Below are 27,941 nucleotides of genomic sequence, written 5' to 3'. Positions count from 1 at the left end.
AACCCACTCACAACTCCACAGTTCTGACTTTTTGCCTTGGGGATGGGGGAGTAAGTAGCTTAAATGGATTATGTAATGCTAGCTTAGAGTTGTTGGGCAAAGAACGTGTGCATGACTAAGTAATCAGCTCACTCTATCCTTTCATACTTGCTCTAATAAATTTTTATTCTGAATGAAATTCTGAAAGGAATGAAGTGAGGTGGAGAGTCAAAGAGACACGGGGAGGGGTGCAGATACCAGAAACCCTTTCTTGTCTCCCACATACATGCCAGTATCTGTGGGCAAAAAAGAATGATAACTAGGAACAAAGAGAACTTTTATATTTGCATCAGTAGAGAGCACTGAAATCGAGTTTTTGAATCTACTGAACCACTTTACCCCATAACTTCTTATTACAGAACATTATGTCTCTACAGAGTTGCCCCATTACTTGGATTTACATATATATACATGTATATTTAAGGAGAATTATAATAAAAGGAGTTTTATGTAAGATTTGTGTATTCAAAATTTTACTAACAAAAAAATTTTCCAAAATACTTAACTTGCCACGTTTCCTTAAAGTTCTTGAAAAACACTGAGTGCAAAGGAAAATCATTGAAAATATGAGAGTTCACACATTAGACTTGTTCTATCAAATTTCTAATTAAATATCGAAATCATCTGTTTTATTTTAGAAAAAAAACAGAGAGGCATAGATGAAGGAAAGAGGGAGGGAAGGAAGACAAGAAAAAACAAACCAAAGAAGAAAGGGACAAAAAGGAAGAAACCAAGAAACAGGCATTTATTGAACACCTGCTATGATCCAAACTGTGTTAGCCATTTTATTAAGCCTTCTCTTGCTCACTTAATCTTCACAGCAATTCTACGCCCCCCACTTTATTTTTAGAGGAGAAAGCAATATATTCAGCTGTATTACATTTGACATTTATGACAAGACAGAGATGTTAAGAGGGTGAAATAAATCCTCCCATAAAAATTGGCACAGATATTTCCCTATAGGAATTTTCTTTCAAAGGCTTGTTTTTGATCCATAACCATTACAATTCCTGGCACTCAAAATTGCTCTGGCTCTGGAAAGGGGAAGTTCTATACATTGGTCCATCTCCATTTTAAGGGATGAGTTTGGACCTTTGCAATGAAGTGCAGGATTCTGTCTGCTTTGGGAACATTACCTGGATTCATGTGTTGTCCTGTTACCAGGAGCAAGCCTGAGTTAGAGTTTTCCTTCTTCAGGTAGGTGAGAAAAAGAAGGGTCTGGCAACTTTAATCCTGGTCTGGAAGTACTTCAAGAAGTTAAGAATAGAAAGAAAAATTGGAGCCATTTGCTGTGTGTGTAATTGTAGGAGAAACTTGATGATGATTTCTGAATATTTCCAGTGTTTATAGACTGTTGGGATGAAATATAGACTGTTATAGTACCTCTTTTCCAGGTAGCTTGAAATCAGCCTGTTCCCTTTATATAACTTTGTTGGTTAAATCTGCAGCTATCTGTTGATACCTTAAACCATTACACTCTTCCTAAGAAGTTTCGGTGTTAAATGCTTGCTGGTAAGCAAGATAGTTTCAGCTCACAGTTAATTACATGTAGTTTTAAAGCAGTCTGCCAGTCTCTGAAAATAATCATTGTCTGCGTATCCTGTGAATAGTTATTAAATGAACCTAGAAGATTACTAGATAATCAGTGGCATGCATCAAAACAAACAAAATTCTGTATATTCTTTACTGTTTACATTTTGTCAAGTCTCCATTGATATATTTATTTTGTGGCAACTTGTGTTTGCTATAGCAGGTACTTGTGGTCACTGGTTCCTAGGTGTGGAGGATAGAAAAAAGGAAGGATGATAGGACGGAAAATGAGATTAGAAAGAGAGCATGGCTAAGTGGATAAAATTAGACATGATAGCATTTTTAATGCTTAAATCTGAAATTACCTCCTTTTCTTGACTGAATTAGTCATATTTTTGTGAGTGCCAAAGAAATAAGTAAAAATGATCAAAGTGTCTGTAGCAAATTGTTTGAAAGAAAAGTAATATAGTTCCCAGTACTGGTAAGGTGTTTTTGAAAGTGGAGCCCTGCATACAGCACTAACATTTTTATCCTTATTAGTCTATTATAATTCATTGATAGATCACAGCTCAAAAATCTATGTTTGGAATAGTTTACCACTCGGACATGCATGTTCAACACAGTCTGACAGATTAAAATTAAATTAGTCTTCAATGTTTATTTTATATTTGGGGAATGAAATATGCAGCAGTCTTCTGTGAATACAAAATGGGGCATGCTGCCTGGTTCTGTTGGCTTCATTCCACAATTCCAGCACCCCCGGCAGCTATTGACTCTTAGGAATTTTGCTCATAATTAGCATAAGCTGCCACCTGCTAAGTTAAGGCATTTTTGGTCATGGCCTAGAAAACTGAAGAGTTAGACTTCTTATAGGCGTGATCTTCTTAGACAGAGATTCAGATATTTTAAACATGCTTTTCTACCCATTGAAAGCTAGTATAGGACTTTATTAATAAGTATTGTTTCCAGTGGAACTCAGCACAAGATTTTTTAAAGCAAAAAATAGGGAAATTTTTCAAATTTCTCAAACTACTTCGCATTCCATGTCATTTAATGGTTTGAACAGCTCTGTGATTAGCCCCATTTTAATGTAAACAAACTAAATCTCAGAAAGTTTAGATGATTTATAACAGAGTTCTAATCTGGTATTTTCAATGGCATCTTTGAACCCTAATTACAGATACACTAAATGCTAGAAATCTAAATATTTCACTGCTTAATGTGATCAAGGATTTCCCTGCGAACTGAGCAAAATATTTTCTTCAATTCTTTGTGTTCAGTATGTTAAATGTTCCCGGTATATAATCTACTAGAAGGTAAAAGAGAGCATGGGTAAATTTTAACATTTGGCTCCCAGGATAGTTCTGCTGCTTTTACATTTTACCCTGATGAAGCCAAATAATGATATATTTTTTAATGATTTATTTTGGCTTCTTGCTAATACTTCAGTCTCAGATTGACTACCAAATTCGGGGTCTTGCTAATACAGTAATCACATTTGGCACGGCCTTGAACTCTGAATATAAAATGGAGACTCTAATCCAGCCCTGTTTCAGGACTTTAAGTCACAGAAGTATATATATAATGTGACTGCATCAGAACAGGAGTAATTCTGTTGCAGCAGAATCTACCATGGTTGTGGAGCTGTGACCATACAATTGAATTTCAGACTTCTACTCTTAGATATTCATGAAAAATTTTATGTTTAGATCAAGTGGTTAAAGGAATAATTATATCTCTCATTTACATTTCACCATCTTATCCACTATAATTTTGCTGTCTGATCTCAGAAGGGTGAAAAAACAAAACAAAAAAACTTTGGACAATATTTATTATTTGACTGTGTTAGTTTCTTCTTAAGTAGATTGTTGTCATTTCTTCTTTTAAGCCCAGCTTTTCTGTAGTTTATTTATGTCAATGGTTCTTCACAAAATGATAAAATGATCCCCAGAAAGCACATGGATTTGGAACTCTCTCTTGTTATGTTTATATTAGGCTTTATTTTAAAGGCAAGTGAGACTGCTTCAAATAAAACAACTCCAAGCTTCCAAGAAACAGTTAAGAGAAGGCAGAGACGAGCAGGAACACTCCTTCACCAACACTCACACAGTTGCCATGGACCTGCATAAGCAGTGGGAGAACACAGAAACTAACTGGCACAAGGAAAAGATGGAATTACTGGACCAGTTTGACAATGAAAGGAAGGAATGGGAAAGCCAATGGAAGATCATGCAGAAGAAGATAGAGGAGGTACAAGCTGATTTGTTTTGCATACATTGGAAAATGTAAAGCTCAGAATGAAAATTCTGTTGAAGTTTGTTTTGTATTGTAAACTATTTTTTATTTTCTTTATTCCGCTTAAGAGATGCATGTCTCAGTGACATTTACTAGACCAAAAATAGCATAACCTTACTAGTGGTATCATACGGGCTAGGCTTATTTTATAACCTTGCATGAAAATTAAGAACTTGAAATGTCACTCTAAAGTGTATCAATTTATTATTTTCTGAATGGAGTGCTTTGGTATCAAAAGTGAGGTATGCATTTTGCATGAGTGTTCAAATACTGGCTCCAGGAGGAAAACTTCAGGAAGACATACTTGGTGAAACACATATTAGCAAAATTAAAATTGTACAGTAAAATGTAGATGATTCCTGAGATGATTTATGAATGACATCCACTAAAGGAAATTACATACTCGATAACTCAGTATAATCAAAAGGAGTGTCATATCTCAAACAGAAAATGGCAATGGACATAATATTTATTCTGGTAGGGTATGCCACATTTATTGGCACATTTATTAGGAAAAGTGCAATGAAAAATGACATGCCATGACTGACACAAATAGTCATTTTATTCCCATTAACTATCCCTCAGCCTGTTGGGCCTGGAATATTTTCCATAAGTATTTACATTGATGTATAGTCAAGCTTATTCCAACTGAAAAGTATTTTATACTTATCTTACTTTCTTCTAGTAACATCTATGGAATTGACTTACATGGTTTTGTACACATTGCCAAAGCAATTATTTTCACAGCCCTTTATTCAGAGGCCATCAGAGCTGGTGTTTTATGTGTTTGTACTGCAAATATTTTTTTTCTTATTAACAGCCTTCTATTTCATTGTGAATAAAATACTAATTGGCATGCACAAGGAAAAAAAATAGTAGCTATTAAACTATTCCTCTAAAATAGAGCTGAGAAGGCAGGCATTCATGTATGATTAAAAATTGAAAGGATAATCCATTGCTTGTCCTTCTGTAGTTTGAAAAATGTGGGTTGCTCACGCTCTTAATTCCTCCACCCAGAGGACTCAGATTGGAGCAATAAGGAGGTGCCTAGATCAAATCAGAATCCACAACTTCAGTCAGAAACCTGAAGTCATGGGTCATGGGCGCTCACAGGTTTGCAAGGTCCAGTTAGTAGGCTCAGATAATTCTAGCATCCAAGCAAAGTAATTACGGGAGTCAGGATTAGTCTAGCCAATTGTTTAAGCCATGTAGCGAAAACAATCTGCCTGGTTACATGTTATTGTAAAATAATTCTTCTGACAGCTCTGTAGATTCCCCCATGGTAAATATTAGCCGTATCAATTTACAGGCATTAAACATAGTTTAAACTTAAGTTGGTTATAGAAATACTGTCCCTTCCCTATATCAAGAGACAGAAGGGCTGTAATTCTTCTCCTCGGACAGTAGCAGTGGTGCCATTTAGGTCTTGCTGCTTGAAGTACACAGCTCCATAACCAGGGAATATGTTTAGATAGTGTGCTGACCGAGAAGAACCAAAGATGATGCTGTTCGATACCTGAATAACTAGCATGTACTCCCCTTACCATACTAATACATATTTATTTTCTACTCTCAGCTTTGTAGGATATGAGAACATGCCTTTTACACATCCTTCTTACAGGCTACAAAGCTGGGAGTAGAAGAGATTGAGGAAAAGAAAAGGAAAGTATCCTCACATGTCACAGAGAAACAAGACGATTTGTTTTAAATGTAAATTAAAAGCAAACCATGGGGGAAAATTATACCACAAGCACAAGAGACATTTGTTTAAAATTTATGACTGGGTTCTGTATATTCAATCAGATGCAACTGATTCAGCACATGTATCAGAGAATTGTAGATTTCCAAGAGAAATCACTCATGGAACTTGAGTGATTCCAAGGGATAGCGTCATCTAGAGAGAGGATGCAGCGTGAGGCCTGAAGATGTTAATGATTCTCTGTTCAGCCACTGTCCACAGTCACTGCATTTGCTAAGCCGACACGTACATACTTGGATCACTTGAAACCTGGAATAATCCAGACAGAAACCCTGGAGAGAGTTCATAGATGCCTGGGAATTTTTTATTTATTTATTTTTTTTTAATAATTGCAATCTTTCCTGCTTATCTTCTTTGCTCGAACGATCAGATAACCATTGACAAGGATTGGGTCTGATAATACAGAGTCTCTTACACCGAATAAATTGTTTTCCATCAATAACATTATGTTATTTGCTTATTTGTATCTCACTTAAGTTCCCAAGAGAATTTACAATGGCCTGTAAATTTCTGCATAATGCACAGTCTGCCAAAGCAAAAAGAGAAAGATGAAATAAAGAGAAGAGGAAGGATCATATGTAAAATGTATGCAGCAACTCTATCTTTCTTGTAGCTAACATAAAAATTATCAGATGTATACTTCTCAATGTTCAGAAACACAAAAAGCAAACTTATTTCCCAGAAATAGCACTTCCGACCCTGATTTTGAAGCTAAAGCAATTTTGTTTTCACCCATGACTCCTCAAAAAAAAGGACCCTTCCAACAATATTCTTAGCTGTAACATGGTACTTTGGAGGGTTGCTTCTTATAATATCCTCAAGGTCAGCCCAAATCATAATGCCCACAGCAGTTCAGTATAAATAATTTTACAGGGGCCAAAGGAATTGATTCATGGCTGCAATTTGATGCTATCCTGACTTCACCCAGTGATAGATTTACAAGTATCTAGGGAAATAAATGCACTGTATATCCTTTGGACATCAGCTATGTATAGTGTGTCTGTCATCTGAGATTTAGGTAAATATTGAGCAGCAATAAATCTGTTATTCCTTAAATAATAGATGTAATACAGATATAGGTTGTGGCTATAAAATGGAGAGTTGTTTGCCTTAATGGTTATTTAATAGTCTTCTTTGAAATTTGACAAGCATTCCCAGAACTCAGCCTGAAGAGAAAGCCACTTACTCAGGGATGAGCTGAGTGAGTGTCTGCAGGTTAAACTAAGTTCTCAGTAAGAAAGAATTTGGGGTTCACTTTAACATAGACTAATAGATGATCAAAGTCTTAGAGTTCTTTTATATCACATAGCACAGGGTCACATTTGTTTGAATCAGGACAAGAAACTTTTTTTGAATGTGTATAGCTTTGGCATTAAAAAAAAAAAAATCTGTGTATTACCTAGCCCTCACCAACATAACTTTCAAAGGAAACATCCTTTGATTGCAAAATGTCTACTTAGAGGACAGAATGAACTGACTATATCTGATTGTCAACTATTTAGATAGTTAAATGTGGCATACAAGTGAGGTCATATATTTAAAAACATGACTTTAATGTTTAAACTCTTCATTTTCTCTGAAAGCAATTAGAGAACATTGTCAGTAATTGATTCAGGTCGTTCCAATTTTGTGATAGTGCTTCTGTATCATAGTCATACCTATATCTAGATGCAGGTTTACTTTCCTTTTGAATGAGTTGCTTTCTACTCAGAAAGACAGAAATTGCCGTTCATACTTTCACCTACTAAAAGTAGTCTTTATGGTTAATCAAAGTTGTTCTGACTAATCCATATTTTAGAAGCATTCAGAACCATAAGCATTAATGTGCCACAGTAGTATATAGTCATAGGGCAAAGAGAACTCAAAACAGTGTGCGTAGTATCAAAAATATTGACAACTTTGTTAATATTGGGGGGGGGGAAATTTTACCTTTGTTTTCCTTACAGCTTTGTCGTGAAGTAAAGCTTCGGAGGAAAATCAACATGAATGAACGTACTAAGGTCATTGATCTTGATCGTGAGAAGGCCATTCAGGATAAAATGGTGGACTCTCCTCCAGATTACCCCGATTCAGGACAATGTGACTTTACAAGAATGGATTATAGGGATGGTCTGGAGAAAGAAAGTAAAACAGAGCAGAGCTTACTCAGTGAAAGAAATCAAATGTGTAAGGAACAAAAAGCAACAAAAAAATCGAAAGTAGAATTTATGGATCCTTTGGCCACAGACAACCAGAAGGAAGGTGAGGCCTGGCCTGACCTGAGGACTTCTGGGGAAGAGAGCAAGGGCTGTTCTGGTGCCCTCAACACAGTAAGTAAGATGTGACCTGCCCAGAACTGTTTCTAAAGAAATATGTACATTTCCAACCTTTCAACATGCTAACACACTGTTATTGCTTATATGTATAAAGGCTCTTGAAGAACTTGCCAAAGTTAGTGAAGAATTATGCAGCTTTCAAGAGGAAATTCGAAAACGGTCTAACCACAGAAGGTAGGCTGGTACATCTATGATTATTTTATGTTGGAAAACCAAGAAAAATACTTTTCAGTTAACGAATTCAAGGCCTGTCCTCCTTACATTTTGTTAGAATTAGCAATGAGTTTTTAAAATCTATTGTCTTTGATAGGAGATAAAATCTTTGTCTATTTCTCTGTTTGCTAAATCTTAAAGCAAATCTTTTAATTCACTTTGTAATTTGACTATTAGGAATGCTTTCCTTTTTCTGGTGTTTAGTGAAGGTATTCCCACCATAATAAATTAACAAATATCTTCTAATACAGTTCTTTTTTATTTTGAGTATTTGGCCAGTGGAAGAATTTGCAACTGGGCTAATCCAGTTAAATACATCTTTAAACTACGTCAGATTTAAAAATGTGGTGTTTTAATTACATAATGATGTTCTACTGAAATATTTTATACTTAAGGGTCACTTATTTCTATACATTTATTATGTATATAATGGAAGCATACATAATTTTGAGAACAACATATATACACAATGCTATAAAAATAATGTTTCAGTTTACAAATAACCTATATAATTGTATAAGTAAGTTTTAGCCAAATTAAAAAATAATTGAAATTTTCTACAAGTTAAGTAAAGATGGATTATTCTAGGATTAACATTTATCTCCTAATACGGCAGTATTCTTCTCTTAGAAAGCTACAGTAATGTGTACCCTTATTTTTCTTCAGCTCTTAGCAAGCTCAGAGAGAATATTTCTACTGACTTAAATAGTTTTCTTATCCAACCATATTTTATAAATAATTTTGCCCTGTACTTGCTCATTTAGCTTTTACCTACTATTCTGTTGATGAGTATACTCGTATATCTGCACTTTGTTATAAGCTAGCTCATAATATTTTATACGTTGAAGAGATTATAAATATAATTGATATTTATCAATATGATTAACTTTAATTTGTGAATCCCTATTGTTACTATATTTAGGTTTTTACTTTGATTGAACTCAGAAAAGACTTACTTGCCAATTTTGTTTTACAAATCACATCTGATATAAAGTTCTCCTTGTTACTTTCGTAGCCTTTAGGGAAAAGTTCAAGATCCTTAATATGTAATTCAGACATTACACTTTAACCTAATGTTTCTCACTTAGTTCCCATCCTCCTCCTCCACACCAAAGCACTCACTGTTCCTTAATAGCCACACTGTTTTTATTGCAACTCTTTTAGCCTATCTGCCCTTTACTCATCCAAAAAAAATTTTTCCTTTTCTTTCAAGCCCAAACGACACCTTCCACTTACTATTAGTCCTATATCATTGCACTTTTATTCATATTTCTGTCATATTACTTAAAATGTTATTTCAAATTCAAGAGGAGGAGCTTGAGCTCACATGGCATAATGAATAGGGATTCAGTAGGCAGAGCAGAGGTAAGGAAATGGCTAGAAAAAACCTACAGAGATGGGAATGCCAGTAGCAAACGCCCAAGAGACTACATGATCTAGTCTGACTGTAGGTGAAGTTTCAGGTAATGGAAAAAATGAAGGACAAAGTTAGAAAGATAGTTTGGATCAGAGTATGTAGATCTTTGAATGTAACACTGAGAGGTGGGCTTTACCCTATGGTAAAAAAAGATTTGGAGGTTTTGACCAGGGGATTTATATAAAAATGACAAGTTAGGAAGTTTCGACTCCTTTTCCTATAGCAAAAATCCATTGCTTAAGCCATGGTTTCTTTTAAGAGCTTATCCGAAATAAAGTTGTCACTAATATACCACATTTTATAATTGTTCAGGATGAAGTCAGATTCTTTTCTCCAGGAAATGCCAAATGTAATTAATAAGCCTCATGGAGACCCGGTGATCAACAATGGCCAGTGCATTCTTCCAATCTGTTTAGAAAAAGAAAAGCAGAAAAATAAAAAGAATCTGAGCTGTACCGATATGCTCCAAAGCAGTATTACAAAAAAATGTGGAATTGATACAATTGATCTGCAAAGAAATGAAACTCCACCAGTTCCTCCTCCAAGAAGCACATCTCGAAATTTCCCCAGCTCATTTTCTGAACAAGCCTATGAAAGTCTGAAGGAAAGATTAGATCACAATAGTCAGGTGGCCCATGAGGGTCAAGATGAAAGGAACTACAGTCCTCATTTCCTTATGAGGCATGATGAGATGCCTACATTGTGTCTAAATGAAGGGAAGACTTTGAAAGATGGTGTTATGTTTTCTTCTTTGGCACCAGAAGCCAAAATAGGTAACAAACCTCCATGTAATGAAAATGTTGGACTTGGCATATGGTCATGTGACACTGTGATAGGTGGGAAAAATAGCCCCTCTACCTTGTGGTTTCAGAAAACCTGCTCTACCCTCAATAAGTCAAAACATGAAACAACAATCCTAGATCACCCTGCTAAGTCTCATCCTGACCTTCACATAAGTAATGATTGCAGTTCCTCAGTGACACAGAGCAGTAGCCCACCTAGAAGTTTCAGTTGTGGCTTTGAATGTACTACTAGGAATGAAAAGCTGGCAGCTAAGACTGATGAATTTAATAGAACTGTATTTAGAACAGATAGAAATTGTCCTGCAATACAGCAAAATCAAAGCAACTCAGAATCATCTCAAGATCTTAAGCCCTGTAATACCTTAGTTATAGGTAACATACCGGAAAATGACAGTGTGTCTGATATTCTGAAAACCAGTGCCCAAATGCCTGTGCCTAGGGAAAATGTACCTGCTGATTCCACCAAAAAATCCACACTGGGCCTAGTCAGACAAATGCAGGAACACATAAGTCCTAGCAGTTACAGGAATATGCTCCATGAGCATGACTGGAGACCAAGTAATTTGTCTGGCCGACCAAGATCAGCTGATCCTAGATCAAATTATGGTGTTGTGGAAAAGCTCCTGAAAACCTATGAGACATCAACAGAGTCTGCATTGCAAAATTCTAAATGCTTCCAGGAAAACTGGACCAAATGTAATTCAGATGTCAGTGGTGGGACCACATTAAGTCAACATTTAGAAATGCTCCAAATAGAACAAGAACTTCAGCAAAAGACAGCTACGTGTGGGGCACAGCAAGTGAAGCAAGGAGTTGATTGGAGAAAGATGACAGAGGTGAGAAAGTAATTAACATTTTTTGGTAGAACTGCATTCATATTTAGCCATGGGTCAAAGTTCAGTCAATTGCCCATTCATATAAATAGAATGTAGGCACATGTTTTAGCATCTTCTTAACTTCTTGACCCTTCATTTGTGAATAAAAATAAATCTGAATGTAGTAACTCAAGATAAACTTTTTAAAGGATAATTTTTAAGACTGAGGATAACACATTATAACTTTTCTAAAATTCTGAAGCAGGATAATATAAATAGAATAAATGGGATTAAGAACCTCACGATGTCAAATGTTTGTTGTAAGTTTCTTTCTTGAAAAAGTATTCTGAAGATGCATTTGTTGGTTTATAGAATTTTATCCTTCTAAAGTGTTTATGTTTTTCAAAGTATATGACAATTATTTTAAAAATAACTTGCACTTTTTCAGTTACTAGCTATGATTGGTTCAGTCATTCCCAGCATTTGATTCATGTTTTTTTTTCTCATGTAATTAGTCAAATGAATGAGAATATGGGTAAAACATATCATTTAAAATAGTGCCTTAATAAAGTTCCCTTATTTGTGGAGATAACAGGCAGTACATGGAAATAAAACATCACAGTTTTAAAAATTTTAAGGTCTTCCTTATTTGTATAAATTCTTAGCATACAAATTGCCAAAAAAAAGATACTTGAATAAATGGTTATCTTTTTTGTTGTTGTTGTTCCAGGCGGCTCGCAGATGTATAATCTTTGTTAGTTATAGGAGAAAAAGAGGTAGAAGAGATTGGTATTTACATGGAGGAGCTATCCAACAGTCCCCTTTTATGTATAATTTACAAAAACTTGCAAGGTGAAATATTGTTATATTTCAAAGCTCATGCTTTGAAAATCCGAATTTTACATAATACAGTATGTATACAGCATAGTTTTAAGCTATGCCGGTTGCTTCCTTCTGGTGTAAGAAATTACTTTTATGTGGCTTTTAAACCCTACAAAAATACAGTTTTCATCCATTTTATCAGGACACCTTGAGCAAGTTTGCACAAGATACAAATAATTATCCTGCTTTTGTATTTCTTCATTTGTACTTAAGCCCATAAATACCCGTGAGATTCTGTAGCTGCAGGTGGGAAATGGAAACATGTATACAGTAACCAGCCTAATTCTCATGAGCTAACAAGAAATAGTACCACTTTCTCTAGTTTTGCATTGATTAAGGGCTTGGGAGGGGTCCTCTACTATGAATCCTTAGTAATTCTTCATCCCCCTTTGCTCTAGAAAAATAAGATTCCAAGAAAGAAAACTAAGGGCAGGTTACTGTCATAGAACTCAAGACCATCTTCACTGCCTATCTCAGATGAAAGAGCAAAGGTTTTGTTAAGAAGGTTAAAAAGAACCAAAGGTATAAAATATGTCATGGAAGCGTTTTCATTTCTTTTTAATTGCAAGGGTCTCGGATTGTTTTTCTCATCAAAATAAAAAGGAAAGAAAGAAGAAATGAATGAAAGGGAAGGGAAAAGAAAAGATTATCAATCATCACATGATGCCCAATATCTCTCTACTAGCAATTTTGAAATTTTTGAGAGCTAGTAACAGTGGTCTTCGTGGGAGGGGGCGAGATAGCATCAGATAAATCATTGGGCACTTATGTGCCTTTTGCTTATGACCTCTAATGTGTCAGTAACTTGACAAAAGTGAACACAGTTCCTTCTATAAATTATCCTTTTGTTTTTAAATGACACTAAAATATAAAATCCCAATAAGAAACATCTGCAATTCCATCAAGTAAAAGTTATCTAACATGAACTTCTGAATACTGAACTTATAATTAGTTCTAAGAGATCAGTTGTATTAAAATTGGTCAGCATGAAGAGATCTTCAAGATTATTAAATGCCATATTCCATATTGAAAGTGAATCGCCTGATTAAAACAGTCAAGACCACAAATATTAAACAAATCTCTTCTTTTGTTTTTGATGCTTTTTCTTGCTTTTAAGTATGGATGCTAATATATTAATCCCATCATTGGTATCCACAAAAGGTTCAGCCCATTGTTGGTACCGGTAGAGTGAGATGAATGTCTTCTGTGTCTTAGGACTCCATGGCAGTTAAATCCTCACATGGAAAAGGATTTTCCCGACCTGCTAGACCAGCAAACCGCCGTCTCCCATCCAGATGGGCGTCGAGATCTCCTTCGGCACCCCCCCGCCTTGCGGACAACTGCCCACAGCTATGCTTTTTCTCTGAGATCCGAAGCATCAATGGTCTGAGTCTCTAGCCTGGATTGCTAGTTTACAGAAGTCCCAATTGCCAAAAAGAGTATTCTGAGTGTTTACAGCCAATCCTGTCTCTTCTATATATTTCAAGATCCCTGGAACAAACAATTTAAATCTTAACTTCCCATCAGTCTTCAGTGTTTTTAATCTCTGGAATAATTATCTTCCTATATGTTGATTTCTTAGATCAGAAGTTTTTAATGTCATCCTCATTAATTTGCCAATATGATTTAAGTAGAAACAATGTACTATATTGTATATTCTAATCTTTCTTGCAAGTGCAGAAAGCCAGGTTATGTGCATGGCATGTGTTTGTATGTGCATGTGTTGAAATAGAAGTACCCTGTATGTATTTAGGTAAGAAAACTTATGTGCTAGTGTTGACTTTGAAATTATAACATGTATACCTATATATTCTTCGTGTTTATTTAAAAATTTTGAAAATATACAGTACTATTTATATTTTGTATACCTTTTCATAGGTATCCACTTAAGACATTTGAGGTACGTATATTAATTCACCACTTCCTTGGCCCCGATTCTTGAAAAATAAGAATTACACATATATCTAACAGTGGAAGATTTCTATATATAACACATAAGTAGTTCTTAATCCATATAAGGATAATACCATTGATTTCCTGTTTTACTCTTTTAAATTAAAAAAAAGAGTCACAGTTTTGAACAGAATCAGCCTTCTAAAGCAAACAAAATGTTCACAAAACGCTTTTCTATCTCACTTGGTAGTCTGCTATGGCTTTAACTGTACAACTTGATCCTCAGAGCCAGGATCATGAGACTGCCTTATAAACACATACTAAACTTAAAAAAATAAATTTATTTTGTCAATTTCAGTAACAAACATTCTTTCAAATGGGATATAAAAAATAAATTACGTTAAATTCTACTTTTTTGTTAAAATTGTAGCAAGCTTTAGTTCAGCTACTTTATTTGGACTCATATATATTTAGAGGTAAGTTGTTTACTTTTTCCTTTTTCTAACCTTTTTCCTAAAATTAGCAGATAAAGGACTAATTTACTTTTTTATGAACAAGGAAGATCAGGAATGATATTTCATTAGAGTTGAATTATAATATATTTCTTATAATGTGCTACATAAAAAAGCCTTAAACTAAACTTTGGTACCCATGAGTAGCATAAGGGACAGAAACATGTATTTTGGCCACAATTTGCATACAGTGAACCCATAAAATTTGTATTGAGAACTGACAGAAATATGAATGTTGAGGTACTTGGAATTCTACATGGAAGATCTTAGAAGTAACTTTGTTCTCCATTGTCTCTCTATAAAACCAACTATGTTATTAGATATTAAGTCTATTTAAGCTTTTATTACCAAAAAGGTTAAGAATTTCTTATCACAAAAGTATTCAAAGAGCTTTGTCCTTATGATATATTCTAACAATTTAGAGAAATTATCATCATAATACACCATGAGTTGAGGTAAAGTAAATCATTTCCAAATCCCAGACTGCCTTACAAGGCTCAAGACTGTTGCATGATGATAGACCGATTATACTTTCTGCTAAGGAGAGTTTCCAGGAGTTGAGCTGAATTAAACTTTTTAAAATGTGAGGTTGGAGCAGATGGTAAGTAGGAGTTATATATAGGTCCACTCTTTTAATACTTGTTTCTTTTAGAAATATCCTTTTCCATAGGAAGTCTGATCAGAGAAAAGTAACCGAGATACCAACCAAGTGATGTCACTCATATAACATGCATTTCACCTAGAAGGGAGAAAACACCAGGGAGATGGTAGCCTGTGGCATAAAATGATGTATTTGTAAGGAAGATGCTGCTGTGGAACATTAGAGAACCTGCCCAAGAACTATGCGACATACCTGTTCCTATCTGTCACTGTATCTCAGGAAGTCTGATGTAGATCTGCGGTTCTGACCTTTCACTACAGGTCAGAATATTGAGGACCCTTTCACAAAATTAGATTACTGATCTCCTCCCACAATTACTAAAGCTGAATTTCCAGGGTGGAGAGTGGGAATCTGTAGTCTTTAATAAAAGAAAACAGAAGCAAAATATTTGATGATTAGGGAGATGAGGAAACAGTGACATTGACACCCAAATGGATGGGTACTGTTGGGTAGTCATGTTACTTCCCTAGGACTTGCCTTTATCTGTAAAAAAGGTTATATATCAGGCACCACAATTTAAGCCATGCTTTCTATTACCAATTGATTTAAACAGTGTGACACATTTTCACATATTCTTAAAATCAGAATATTAGAACTGAGAAAACTTAGCATCTAGTCCAACTCCTTGATTGTAAAGATGAAGAATCTAAAAGACTATTTGAATGTTCTGTTTTCTCTTTTAGAGTATTTTATAAATTTTTATGGAGAAACCTATCAGGTAAATGGAAATTACCCTTGAAAATATTTTTTGATGTTGTGATTTTTAATCAGTAGTTTTCTACTTTGGATGGGCGTGTTCTTCCCAACACGATACCCTTCATTATTTCCTCATTGCTAGATCTAAAGGATTTGTAACCATTTCAGAAATATTTGATTAGAAACGCTTATGAAGTTTTCCCTAGCAGACTTTTGGGGTAAAGTATATTATTTCAATTGAGGATTACTGATATTATGGGCTATCTCAGAAAGGAATCAAAATGAGGCAGAGAAGAATGCTTGAGTTGCTGTGCGTGTGCGTGCGTGCCTGCGTACACACAACCTTTGCCTGATTTCTCTATATTGCCTTATGTCACAGCCAAACATAAAAATATAAATGATGTTTGCAAAATTCAGTTTATCAAAAATTATCTATAACTTTAATTTGTTTTTATATAGACAATGAAGATGACCAGATAATATCATGCACAAAATATGAATTACTTCTACTTAGAGGATTTAGCTAGACTCCATGTTATTCTGAGAAAACTTCTGGACCTAAAAAAGAGAATCTGCTTCCCTACAAAGATTTTTAAAAATTATTTTAGGCACATGCTGACAAACCACTACTTGATACTGAAATCTCCTTCAGTCATTGGAAGTTATCAAATAAAATAGGTGTGGAAATACCTGCTGTGGCATCTGTATACATTGAGAACATTTTTATATTTCTTTTTCTCTACAGTTGATCTCCAGTAAAGCTGAGAGTTTGCGAAGTCTAAACCCAAATATGTATACAGTTCAACCTAGCTTCTCCTAAAATACATTTTTTTTTCATTTCAATCTTTGCAAGAAATTTTGCGTTGCAATTAATTCAGTAAAGGATTCTCTGAGTTAATAATATCTGGAGTGAATTAGTTAATTTTTAATGAAAGCCAAAGGACCATTTTCAATATTTTAAAAAGGAAGTTACATGTAGGAGTAAAAGGGGGCAATAGTTAATATTCAGAAGGCAAATCACTGGGAATAAAGATTCTTCCTAGGAAATCCCAGGCAAGGAGAGAGGAGCTGAGACCAGGCATGTCATCTCGTTAAAAAGGAAGCTGGTGGTGGAGTAGCCCAGGAAGCCAAAGCTAAATGAATTCATGACATATCAACTCACTAAAAGCAAACACTAGACCTTCCCAGGCAACTTCAGGGCCTTGGCAAAGCACATCAATGACTCCAGGGTGGACCATGCCCAGGGGTCAGGCAGGTGGTCATCCTCAAGGAGATTTTTTTCATTAGGCAGCTGAGACCAGACACTGGGTCCAGGACCAGAGTAGGAATGAAGTATCCAGGGAAGAAAACCGGCAAAAGCAAGATGTTAGGTCCAGAAGCCCCTTCCTGGGATCCAACACCTAGGAAAGGTAAGAGATAACAGCTAAAGATAGGGAGGGAAATTTCCATTGGAAATAGGAATGGAGGGGTCGTCACCAGCAAGCACGTCATATCTTTATTGAAGCTGGGATCCAAGAAGACTTGTATAGGAAGTGAAGGACCCATTTGTAGGCAACTAGGAGTGTAATCACCAGAAAACTGAAATAAATGGAGGATCAGTGCAACTTGAGCTGTCATCTGGGATATTTTTAGGAACTAGAATTGATAGGAGACCATCAGAGGACCTAACTTTGAGGGATTTAAAAGAACAATGATGAGGTATGGTCTCTTGATTTCAATTTCCACTTACTGTCATTTTCTTGTGACTCTATTACCAGAATCTAAAATTTTATCTAGATAATGGGATAAATAAAATAAGCCATCTATACCTTCATATACCATAAGAGCTTTCATAAGAGCGAAATTAGATACCCCAGAAATATAAAGTGACATTTTCTACAATAAAAGTAAAAAATAGACACAAACAGTAAGACCATTTTTACAAGAACATAGAAAAATCACACAAAATTGTGTATATGAAGTGGGAGAGCATAAGGAAAACCCAAATTGCGTCTGAGAACAATATAGAGTCAAGAAAAATGCAATGTACTTATAACTGAAAAAGGTTAAAATCAACTGCTCTGAGCTCTGTCTGAATGAAAAGGAAATGGGCAGCATGGAGCTGAGGAAATGTACCCCAAGAGCAAGAATATCCAGTGTTGATCCACTGCTGTCCAGTGGAAAAGACAAGGGTCTGAGAATATGAAATTTCTGGCCACAGGACAATTCCATGTCACCAAGCAGGAGGTTCCCCAAGCCTGTCCTGTATCACATAGATATTCCTCAAGGTTACCCAATTTCATCTGCTCACTTTTCCCACACTCAAGCAGACTTCTGAGTCTAACTACCTAGATATTTGGAGAAGTAAGCATCTAGACCAGTGTTTCTTGAATGTTTCCAGAAAGTTTTCTAATAGCAAAGAAAAGAAATAACTATCCAGAGGTCTCTGATGGTGTCTAAAATTCTTCGAATCTGGAGGGTTTTAACTTGAAAAATTTTATAGTACTTAATCAGAGATTTTTGTCTTCTTTGTTCACTGATTATGCCAACCACTTAGAAAAGTGCTGTCAGATAGTAGGCACAGTAAATATTTGTTGATGAGTTAACAGAATTTTAAAATGTTTTAATCGTGCTATCAGGAAAAACAAAGGACATTTTCCTCTTCTTTAATTACAGCTGGACTGAATTTACTTATCTCGTAAAATTGAGCCAACCTGAATTTACATTGTATAGGAATTTCTCTTCTTGTCATAGAGTCACTATATTTTGAGAATGTTAATCTACTTAAATATGTGCATGCAAACTGAAATCGTTTTTTTGTTTGTTTGTTTTTTTACTGTTTTTGCAAATTTTATAAGCATAATCCGTAAGGCAAGATGACCAGAACACTACCAAAGAGATAACTGGAATTTTTGAGACAACTACTGGAAGAAATTCTGTTAAGCATCTTTTAGTTGAAAAATCATGTAAGTCGTGTCATATTGTAAGGCTGCCTCTTTTATTATCTTAAGGGGTAAATAGTTGATGGGCCTTTCTGAAGGCATTAAAACATTACGTGGGCTGAGTTTTATTGCATGTAATTAGTTTCCAAAATTTCATTGTCAAGGAAGTCCACCTCTTCACAATTCTCACACTTTAATTCTGCTGTAGTCTTATACTTAGTGAAAACTTGCACAATGTCACTTTCATAAAGAATTCACTTTTAAAATATTTTTGCTGAATAAGCCAATTTTGAGCACTACTTTTTATCATTACACAAAGCAATGATTTATCATTTTAACCCATGTTTTAGCCATTGTTATGTATTTAATTCTCTATTTGAAAAAGAGTAATTCCATTAAGTTGAAAATCTGTTCTTCATTTTTCTTTGCCAAAGCTAGCACATACATATGTCAAAGAGCAAGTTTTCAAACTCATTGTGGTTTTGATTTTCATTTCCTTGATGATTAGTGATGTTGAGTATCTTTACATGTACCTGTTGGCCATCTTATGGCCTGTATGTCTTATTTGGAAAAATGTCCATTTAGATCCTCTGCCCATTTTTTAATTGGATTGTTTGCGTTCTTGCTATTGAGTTATACAAATTATTTATATATTTTGTATATTAACACGTAATCAGATACATGATTTGTAAATATATTCTCCCATTCAATTGCCTTTTCTTCCTTCCTTCCTCTCTCTCTCTCTCTCACTCACTCTCTCCCCTCCCCAGAATGTTTCCTAGACAGTGCAGAAGCTTTTTAGTTTGATGTAGTCCCATTTCTTTGTGTTTTGTTGTCTTTTCTTTTGGTATCAAATCCAAAAAATCATCGCCAAGGCCAATGTCAAGAAAACAGTTCATTTTTAATGTTACCCAAAAGAACAATAATGGTTTATGCAATTATTCCTAGGATTTTATCCACTGAAATATATTAAGGATTAGACCATTGGCAATTCTACAAAATTACAGCTCACATATTAAATATGCCTCTAAGCACATCCTACTGTTTTTAGGTGGAAGCTACCTAGTACAAGTTGAGTAGTAAAGAGAATGGTCTATAATCTTTTTCACCATCAGTCTCACTGGTAAAGCCTCATCTCTTAGACTGCTGATTTCTGGATGCACTAAAAATTTTAAATCATCTTTCTATTTTTCCCAAAATTTAGCTGGGGATCCCAACTTCCTATATTAAATCACATAATGTGTTTCCTGTTGGAAATACAAATCTTAAATTACTACATTTTAAATGTATAAATTTAAAAAATTATAACACTCACACTCACAGTACAGATTTTTTGATACTTATTTGCTATTGGCAGGAAATAGAACTAAAAGGAATCAAGCACTTGTAAACAAAATATATAATGAGAGTAATTACAAATTCTTAAACTCCAGTTTAGAACAAATGACTTTTGGTAGAGTTTAATCTAAATCTTAAAAACACTGATTTCTGCAGCAACAAAATAATTTCTCAAAAGACTGGCTATGTGGGTTTCTGAAGACACATGAAGAAATCACACTTTTCAACTTTTCCTTTCTAGCAACCTGTTCCTTGAGCAATCCTAGGACACCGTGTATTTTTTTTCCTTAGTAGTATGTCCAAATCAATTTTTTGGAACTGCAGTATTAACACTACTTTATTCCTCAAGCAAAGAAGTACCAAATTTTTCAAACAGCAATTGAGTATAAAATGTTACGCTTTCTGGGCTTATATAAAAGCAACAAAATAGTCACCAACAAAGAAAATTAGATTTTTCTTATCTCGATTGAATTGGCATATACCAAACACATTTTTCACACTTTTTATTTTGAAATAATAATAAAGAGTCATGTGAAGCTGGAAAATAGAAGAAAGAGTCCCATACATCTTTTACCCAGCCTCTCCTGATGATGACATCTTATACAGTTGCAGTGCCAAATCAAAACTAAGAAATTGACATTGGTACATTAGTGTTTTCAAACCTGTATTCATTTGTGTGTGTGTGTGTGTGTGTGTGTGTGTAGTTTTGTGCACTTTTTCCCATGTATAAATTTTTATAACCACCACCACAATCAAAATACAGACTTGTTCTTCCAGGATATGGTCTATATTGGTTCAAGTTCCCTAGGCAATTGAAAAAAATCTATATTCTGCTTTTGTTGTATGGAGTGTTCTTTAAATTTCTCTTAGATCTTCTTAATTGATTGTGTGGTTCAGTTCTTCAGTATTCTTGCAGATTTTCTGTCCAGTAGTTCTTTCTGTCCAGTGTTTGGTAGAATTTACTAGTAAAATCATCTGCCCCAAAACTTAAGAGTGAGAAAATATTGTCTTTTTAAATACAATCTTCAAGTGAAATTTATATTAGAAAGCTATGTGGAGGTTATAAAATGGCACAGCACTGCGTTTCTATTTTAGAAGCATGAATGTGCTTCATCATTCTTTTGTGAAACCATATACCTTCCAAAAAGAGCATATTTTTTGAGGTACCTCTTCATTCTGGGGTCAAAGACAGAAATTCTGTGTGTAATGGAGCATGTCTAGTAACCTCTTATCAGTACTTTATCAGTCAGGGTCCAGTTAGGAGAACAGAAACAATGGTAGGAATTTAAATGCAAAACAGGAAATTGATGACAAAGGTACTGGAATATCTAGAAGAACAAAATGGTGACGGAGGCTAGAGGAGCAAGAAGAAGAGGTATTATATAGGGATTAGAAATTGCTAACATTCCTAGCTGGGGAGCACACACTTGGTACTACACCACTGTTGGAAGTTCTCCCTGGGCTCATTCTGGAGTGCTAAGTAAGGACAGTTCCATATAGAAAAATGCTGCTTCCATTTGTACTATAGAGTCTGAAATCACGTCACCTCACTACCATTGCAACAACTACCAGCAGTTGTCACTGGGTAGGAGTTAGATGCCAGAAGCTTCATTCTTCCTTTATAGATAATTCTGATCTCCTGCGATTTTTCAAAGGATCCTAGAAAATATTAGGTTGGTGCAAAAGTAATTGCAGTTTTTGCAATTATTTTTAACCTTTTAAATCACTTTTGTGCCAATCTAATACAACGTGTAATCTCCCAGCTCTGACCACACACAGCAGAGGATAAAAAGGCAACTGGGAAAAAAGTTCTACAGTGTTTCTGTAGAACTTATTCTAAATTCAAACATTGGATTTAAAATGCCTTAAATAACAGGAAAAAATAATGAAAGATAGTTCTGATAGGCAACTTTCTGATTATTGCAATATTTTAGAGCAAAATAATATTCCAATATGTAGTAAAAACATTCATTTCATAGCTCATTAAAATTAACAAAAAGGACTTAAAAGCTTAACTTGGCAGAATTTTCATACAGCTAGAGAAGAGAATAAAGAGGCTTGGTTAGTTTTTTTCCCAAAAAATTACATGTAGGATATTAAGTTATCCATGTGACAGAGAGAAGCAAAGAATAAGTCTTTCACCACATTTGTACTCAATCTATTTCCCCATTACCTCAGAAAAGAATGTAGAAGTTTGATAAACCATTGCAGACTATTCTTTAAACTACATTTTACGTCTGTGCCCTAAGCAAGCACCTCTAACCCAGGCCACCGTAAATTAATTTATGAAGCCAGAAAATATATTCATTTACTTAATATTTCTTTTCTAATTCTGTAATTAACACTCAAAAATGTTCATGGCTTATTAAACAAAGCTTCTATATTTAAATCTCAAACCCATTTCAAGAGAGAAGCAAATATATTAGAGGCAAAATCTAATTGAAATCTTAACTTTTTAAAATATGTCTTTTTCTTTAACAGTTCCGCTTTCTGAAATTTTATAAAAAGCAAAGGGAAATTTCCAGAATGGAAAGAAGGATGACTCTCAGGAGATTGTAATGAAGTGACTGGGTTTTCTGGCTCAATCTGAGACGCGTCAGAGTCCTTTCGGTCTCATCAAGTACAATGAAAAGGCAGATCTGCTTATAAATCACACCACTGATACCATCCTCAATGCGAGCAGACCCACACAACATCAGTAATGAGAGACATAAAGTAAAGTGGGTATCCTGAGGAAGCCTATAGGCAGGGGAAGCAGCACACACACACCATCCGACTGGCCTGCCTGTCTCATAGTGGCATGCGGAGGTGGCAGTAGCAGGACCTGTCACAGAGTGGGCCATAGGAGAAAGACCTCACTGTATAATACTATTTCACACATTGATAGAGAAGGGGGTAGAAAATGGCTACTTGCTTTTGACAGTGTGACAATTTTAAGTGGCGTGAGACGATAAAAAAATAGACTCATTGAAAAGGGGGAGTCCTAGCGCTCAGACACTGCCATCAGCTTGTTCTTTTATCAAGGTGACTCAAGACCAGTGTCTAGCTGGCTCCCAAAAGGAGGAGTAAATGAGCTACCAACACCAGTCATCTCAAGTTGTTTCTCATTATTATATTTGTAAACTACAGCAGCCAGGGGAAGAAGAAGAATTTAGAGGAGTTTAGAGGACTTGGGAGAAAATAGGCACTCACTCTTTTGACTGTAGGGAAAAAAATGTGGCCATATTTTATAATGGAAAATAATATCACTTATGTACAGTACTATAGACACTGGTATGAGGAAAACGAAAAGTTTTAAAAGATATAAACAAAATGTGACTTATTTTGTTTAGTCTCCCAGATAATGTTTATCTCTTAGTATCTTAATAGAAAAATTAACTTAATTTTCCCTAAAGAATAAGAAAATATATTTTATCTTATAAGTATCTTTCTATTCATTTAAATTATGTAAGCATTCTTAGTTCCATGGTGTTTATTAACTTATTTTAAGTAATGCACTATAAAACACAGAGTCCCTTACCCTGACCCTGATTAAGAAATTATCATCCTTGAGGAAAATGGTTTCAATAAGCATATTTATCACGGCCATTCATGTGGGCTCGCTAGTCTTAAGAACTATAAATACAGAATGCCCAGTTAAATTTGAATGTCAGATAAAAAACAGTTCATAAACACTTATTGGTTTATTCTACTCTGAACCAAATGTTAACACAAAGATAAATAATAGATGATAGATAGATAGATAGATATAGAGAGATACAATATTTGTGGTATAATTATACTAAAACATTTTTTGTTGTTTGATACTCTTCAAAGGAGCATCAGAGGATAGAGGAAATAAAGAAAAAAGGAATATTCTGACACCAGAAAGCAGAGACCAGAGGAAGGGCTAACCAGTGCAAATGATAACTTGTTGCTTTGACAAGCAGAGGTTTTAGGTTGATCACCATGGGATACTGGAGGAGCTCCTAGTTTTAGCAAGATGGTGGGACGTGCATTTCCCAGGCTTAAAATACTAGGACATGCAGCTCAGAAGAAAATGGAACAGTCAAAAGAATTCTTGTGACTTTTCCAAGTCAAAAGAATTTGGAGCAGAGAGTTTATAGCTTAGAGTAGGATAAACTAATAATGTAGTTATAAACTACTTTAACGAAAAGATTGCTAACAAAAAGATAAAGAAACCATCAATTAGGAAAATAGAAGCTAATTATAAAATGTTTTCCTTCGTAATCATAATAAAGGTCATTGTATAACATTTGAAATTGTAGAAATGTAATAATATTTTTCCAATGCAAAAGGCAATACAGAAAACACTTTTATTACTGAATAAGCATTAAATCAAAATGTAATGCACATCACAGATAATCTGCTAAGACTGGAAAGACAGGAGCCTCATCCTCTTATATTGCCAAATTGATACGACCCATTACAAATATGTATTCAAGATAATAATAACTAGTCTTCATGTAGGAGGACTGGACAGCACCATTTGTCACATATGAGGTCTGACAATTAAGTTTGCGAACTTGTTGCAACGATGTTGCTAACCTTTTTTGATACCAGAGGGATTATTCATTATGTATTTGTACCAACTGGACAAACAGTTAACCAAGTTTACTATTTGGAAGTGCTGAAAAGGCTGCCTGAAGAAGTTGACGACCTGAACTTTATGCCAACAGTTCATGGCTCTTTTGTCACGACAATGCACCAGCTCACACAGCACTGTCTGTGAGGGAGTTTTTAGCCAGTAGACAAATAACTGTGTTGGAACACCCTCTCTACTCACCTGATCTGGCCCCCAATGACTTCTTTCTTTACCCGAAGATTAAGGAAATATTGAAAGGAAGACATTTTGATGACATTCAGGACATCAAGGGTAACACGACAACAGGTCTGATGGCCATTCCAGAAAAAGAGTTCCAAGATTGCTTTGAAGGGTGGACTAGGCGCTGGTGTCGGTGCATAGCTTCCCAAGGGGAGTACTTCAAAGGTGGCTGTAGTGATATTCAGCAATGAGGTACGTAGCACTTTGTTTAGGATGAGTTCGTGAACTTAATTGTCAGACCTTGTAGAGTCCATCCTAAATTCAGCTGGTAATTGGGGTGCATCTGTGTTAGCTAATTGATCTTATCCAGAGGAAAAACAAACTTCTCATACTTTTATGACAGAAGATAGTTTTGCAACTCAGAGCAATGTGCCCACTAAAGTGAGGCTGTTGGCCTCCAACAGAAACTGCAAGATTGAGGTGCTATCTCCTTTGATGTTTACATTTACTCTGGGGGGTGTGATGTGGTGGCTTAAACGACACACATTTATTTCTCACAGTTCTGGGGGCTGGGAAATCCAAGATCACAGCATCCTGCAGACACAGTGTCTGAGGAGGACCATTCTTGGTTCATGGACTTCCAGGGTCATTCTTCTTGCTATGATCTTATCTGGCAAAAAGGTTTGATGTTTACATTTCAAAGATATGCTTCCCAGATCTTTGAGCAAGACATTATTGGATCATAGAGCTGACAAAGTCGTATCTAGTCTTCAAAAGCACTTACGGATATATTTCAAAAGGAGAAAGTACTTTCATACTTAACAGTTACAAGTTTTTTAAAGTAAACGCTCTGAGAAAAAGGAAGGGAGGGAAATCTCTTCCTTTATTGTCAACAGGGAAAGAAATAAGCCTTTTGTTTTTAAATTGTGTTTGTCCTTACATAATATACAGCAAAGTTAAGGAGATAACTTGATACTACCTATACTTAGATATAATCACATTGTGGTATATTTCCTAATATTTTATATATCATTTTGTTTGTTTTACAGTTTTAATCACAAAATATAAACAATTTTATGTCTGACTTTTTTCTCTGAACATCATCCCATGTTTTAAATATCACTTATAATAGTAGTGTTTGAATGGTTGCTTTATGGTTCATTTTATACAATAGGTAATGTGTTGGTGAATAAAGCTTTTATTTCTTCATATTTGCTATTATTTCCTTTTGAACGATTATTAGGAATAGGATTTCTGAGTAAATAAACATTTTAAAGCTTTTAATACATGTTGCTGAATTGCTAAAAGTTATTTTCTAAATAACGCAATATGTTTTATGGAAGAATTTTTCTCGCCTTGTTCTTCAAACAACTATACAGTTTCTATGATTTTTAAAGTGAATTTAACAATTTCTTATTTTTATTCCAATGAAATACTCTAACGCATTCAAAACCACTGGGAGTCATGATAAAAAAAAAAAAAAATCCCTGTTTCTTCTTTCTCTTTCTTTAGGGACAGCCCAGCCCTCTTTGTCCTCATTGGAAGCACAATAAACCATCACTAACAACCCAATTTCAGCTATCAAAGATGAGCGGAGAAGGAATACTTGGTGAATCTCACATTGCTTTCAATTATGCTTTGAAACCTTAATGAACACTTGTGATAATTTTATACTCCTGTGGAGAAATGGATTGCTCAACCTCATGTTAGTAACCAAAAGCTGCTTTTTAAATAATCTGTTTGGCTGTATTACACATTTTTCTTGCTCTGTTGCAAACTGTAATGTTTACCCTCGAGACCTACTGTAATATACCCTGGAGACTCCACTGACCTGAGTCCCTGAAGCAGCCACTGATGTCTTGTGATCAATGGATAAAAAAATAGGTCCTTAAAACAAAGCATCTGTTCTCTTTCCCCACACCACCCCCAGCTTTGCCACTTTTGTCAGCTGTTTGAAAGCTCTAATTAAAGCTACTGTGTTTTGATACACAGCCAGCCCTCAATAGGTTGAATTACAAGTTATCCTGCAGTCAGAGACTCAAGGCTGGGTCCTAACTTTTAAAGCTAAAATAGTGAATAACTAGTGACATTTTATCAAGTTTAGCATTGGCTTTCTGGCAGAGAGATAAAAAATAGGGGTAGATGCTTTTTTAATTAATATTCAGAACATACGCATCTTTGTCACAATGATTCTGTTTTAAATAACCCCAAATCCCTTGTAATTAACAACAAAATTAATTAAGTGCTATCTTCAAACATTACTAAACAATGAATAACATACCAAATATGAGATACTCTGGAAGCATTTTATCACTGTATGAAAGGCAGCCCATCAATTGACAGATGTTTCTGTTCATATAGAATAGAAAGGATACTTGACCAGGCATAATGAAGAGACAAAGTATAAGAACTACACGGCACTCTCAAGGATTTCAGGATGTCGATGAAGAAAGGACGTTTACACATAAAATGGTAACTAATATAAACATTACCTGCAAATGAATATAAATTATAATGCTATACCTAATATTTCTATAACTCTGTAGAACTTACAAAGTTTAAACTTCACAACAACTTTGTGAATTTGGTATTGTTACCACCATTCAAAGGGAAAAGAAATTGGTATTTAGGGAGACGGGCACTTGGCCAAGATTTCACATCTAGTAAAAAATATGGCCTGACATCAAATTCATGATTTTAGCTATTCTAGGCAATTAAATGTCTAGAAAATCAGAATTGGAACATGGCCTGATCAGGGAAGCATTCATGACAGATGTTGGATTTGACTGTCCTAAGCATATAGGTCATATTAAGTGCAAGACAAGTTCATTGGCAAAGGCATGGTAATGGGACTTCTTGAAGCCTCCATTGGATTTGGAGGACAGTCAGTGGACAGTTTGTCTTAAGTGGGGGCTTCACGTGAGGCGGGAATGGTAAGGCTTAGTGTTTATACCTTACTCGGTAAACCAATGAGTAATTAACAAAAATTTTGGAACAGGGGGTGACTTATGTCTTTGAAAAAAATGGCAGTAGCCTTCAATAAGGTACATGAATCTGAAGTATTTTTCATTTTTTTTAGTAAGTTAC

The 27,941-nt window shown here is 35.1% G+C and overlaps 1 protein-coding gene across 1 annotated transcript in view; it reads left to right on the top strand.

Annotated features, from left to right (window-relative positions):
• KIAA0408 (KIAA0408 ortholog) overlaps positions 1-27,941 on the top strand; it is a 43,800-nt gene that overhangs the window by 13,310 nt on the left and 2,549 nt on the right. Inside the window, 8 exon segments of the mRNA XM_033095544.1 lie at positions 3,565-3,819; positions 7,570-7,932; positions 8,033-8,112; positions 9,881-11,207; positions 13,284-13,388; positions 13,390-18,775; positions 26,367-26,559; positions 27,216-27,326. Of these exon segments, the coding sequence (XP_032951435.1) occupies positions 3,685-3,819; positions 7,570-7,932; positions 8,033-8,112; positions 9,881-11,207; positions 13,284-13,388; positions 13,390-13,458 (2,079 nt within the window). The 5' untranslated portion in view covers positions 3,565-3,684 and the 3' untranslated portion in view covers positions 13,459-18,775; positions 26,367-26,559; positions 27,216-27,326.

This window comes from Rhinolophus ferrumequinum, chromosome 3, assembly GCF_004115265.2.
Source record: "Rhinolophus ferrumequinum isolate MPI-CBG mRhiFer1 chromosome 3, mRhiFer1_v1.p, whole genome shotgun sequence".
In the NCBI taxonomy this organism is placed as follows: Eukaryota; Metazoa; Chordata; class Mammalia; order Chiroptera; family Rhinolophidae; genus Rhinolophus; species Rhinolophus ferrumequinum.
Note: the sequence above shows the minus strand (reverse complement) of the source record. Positions and strands in the feature narration are given on the sequence as shown.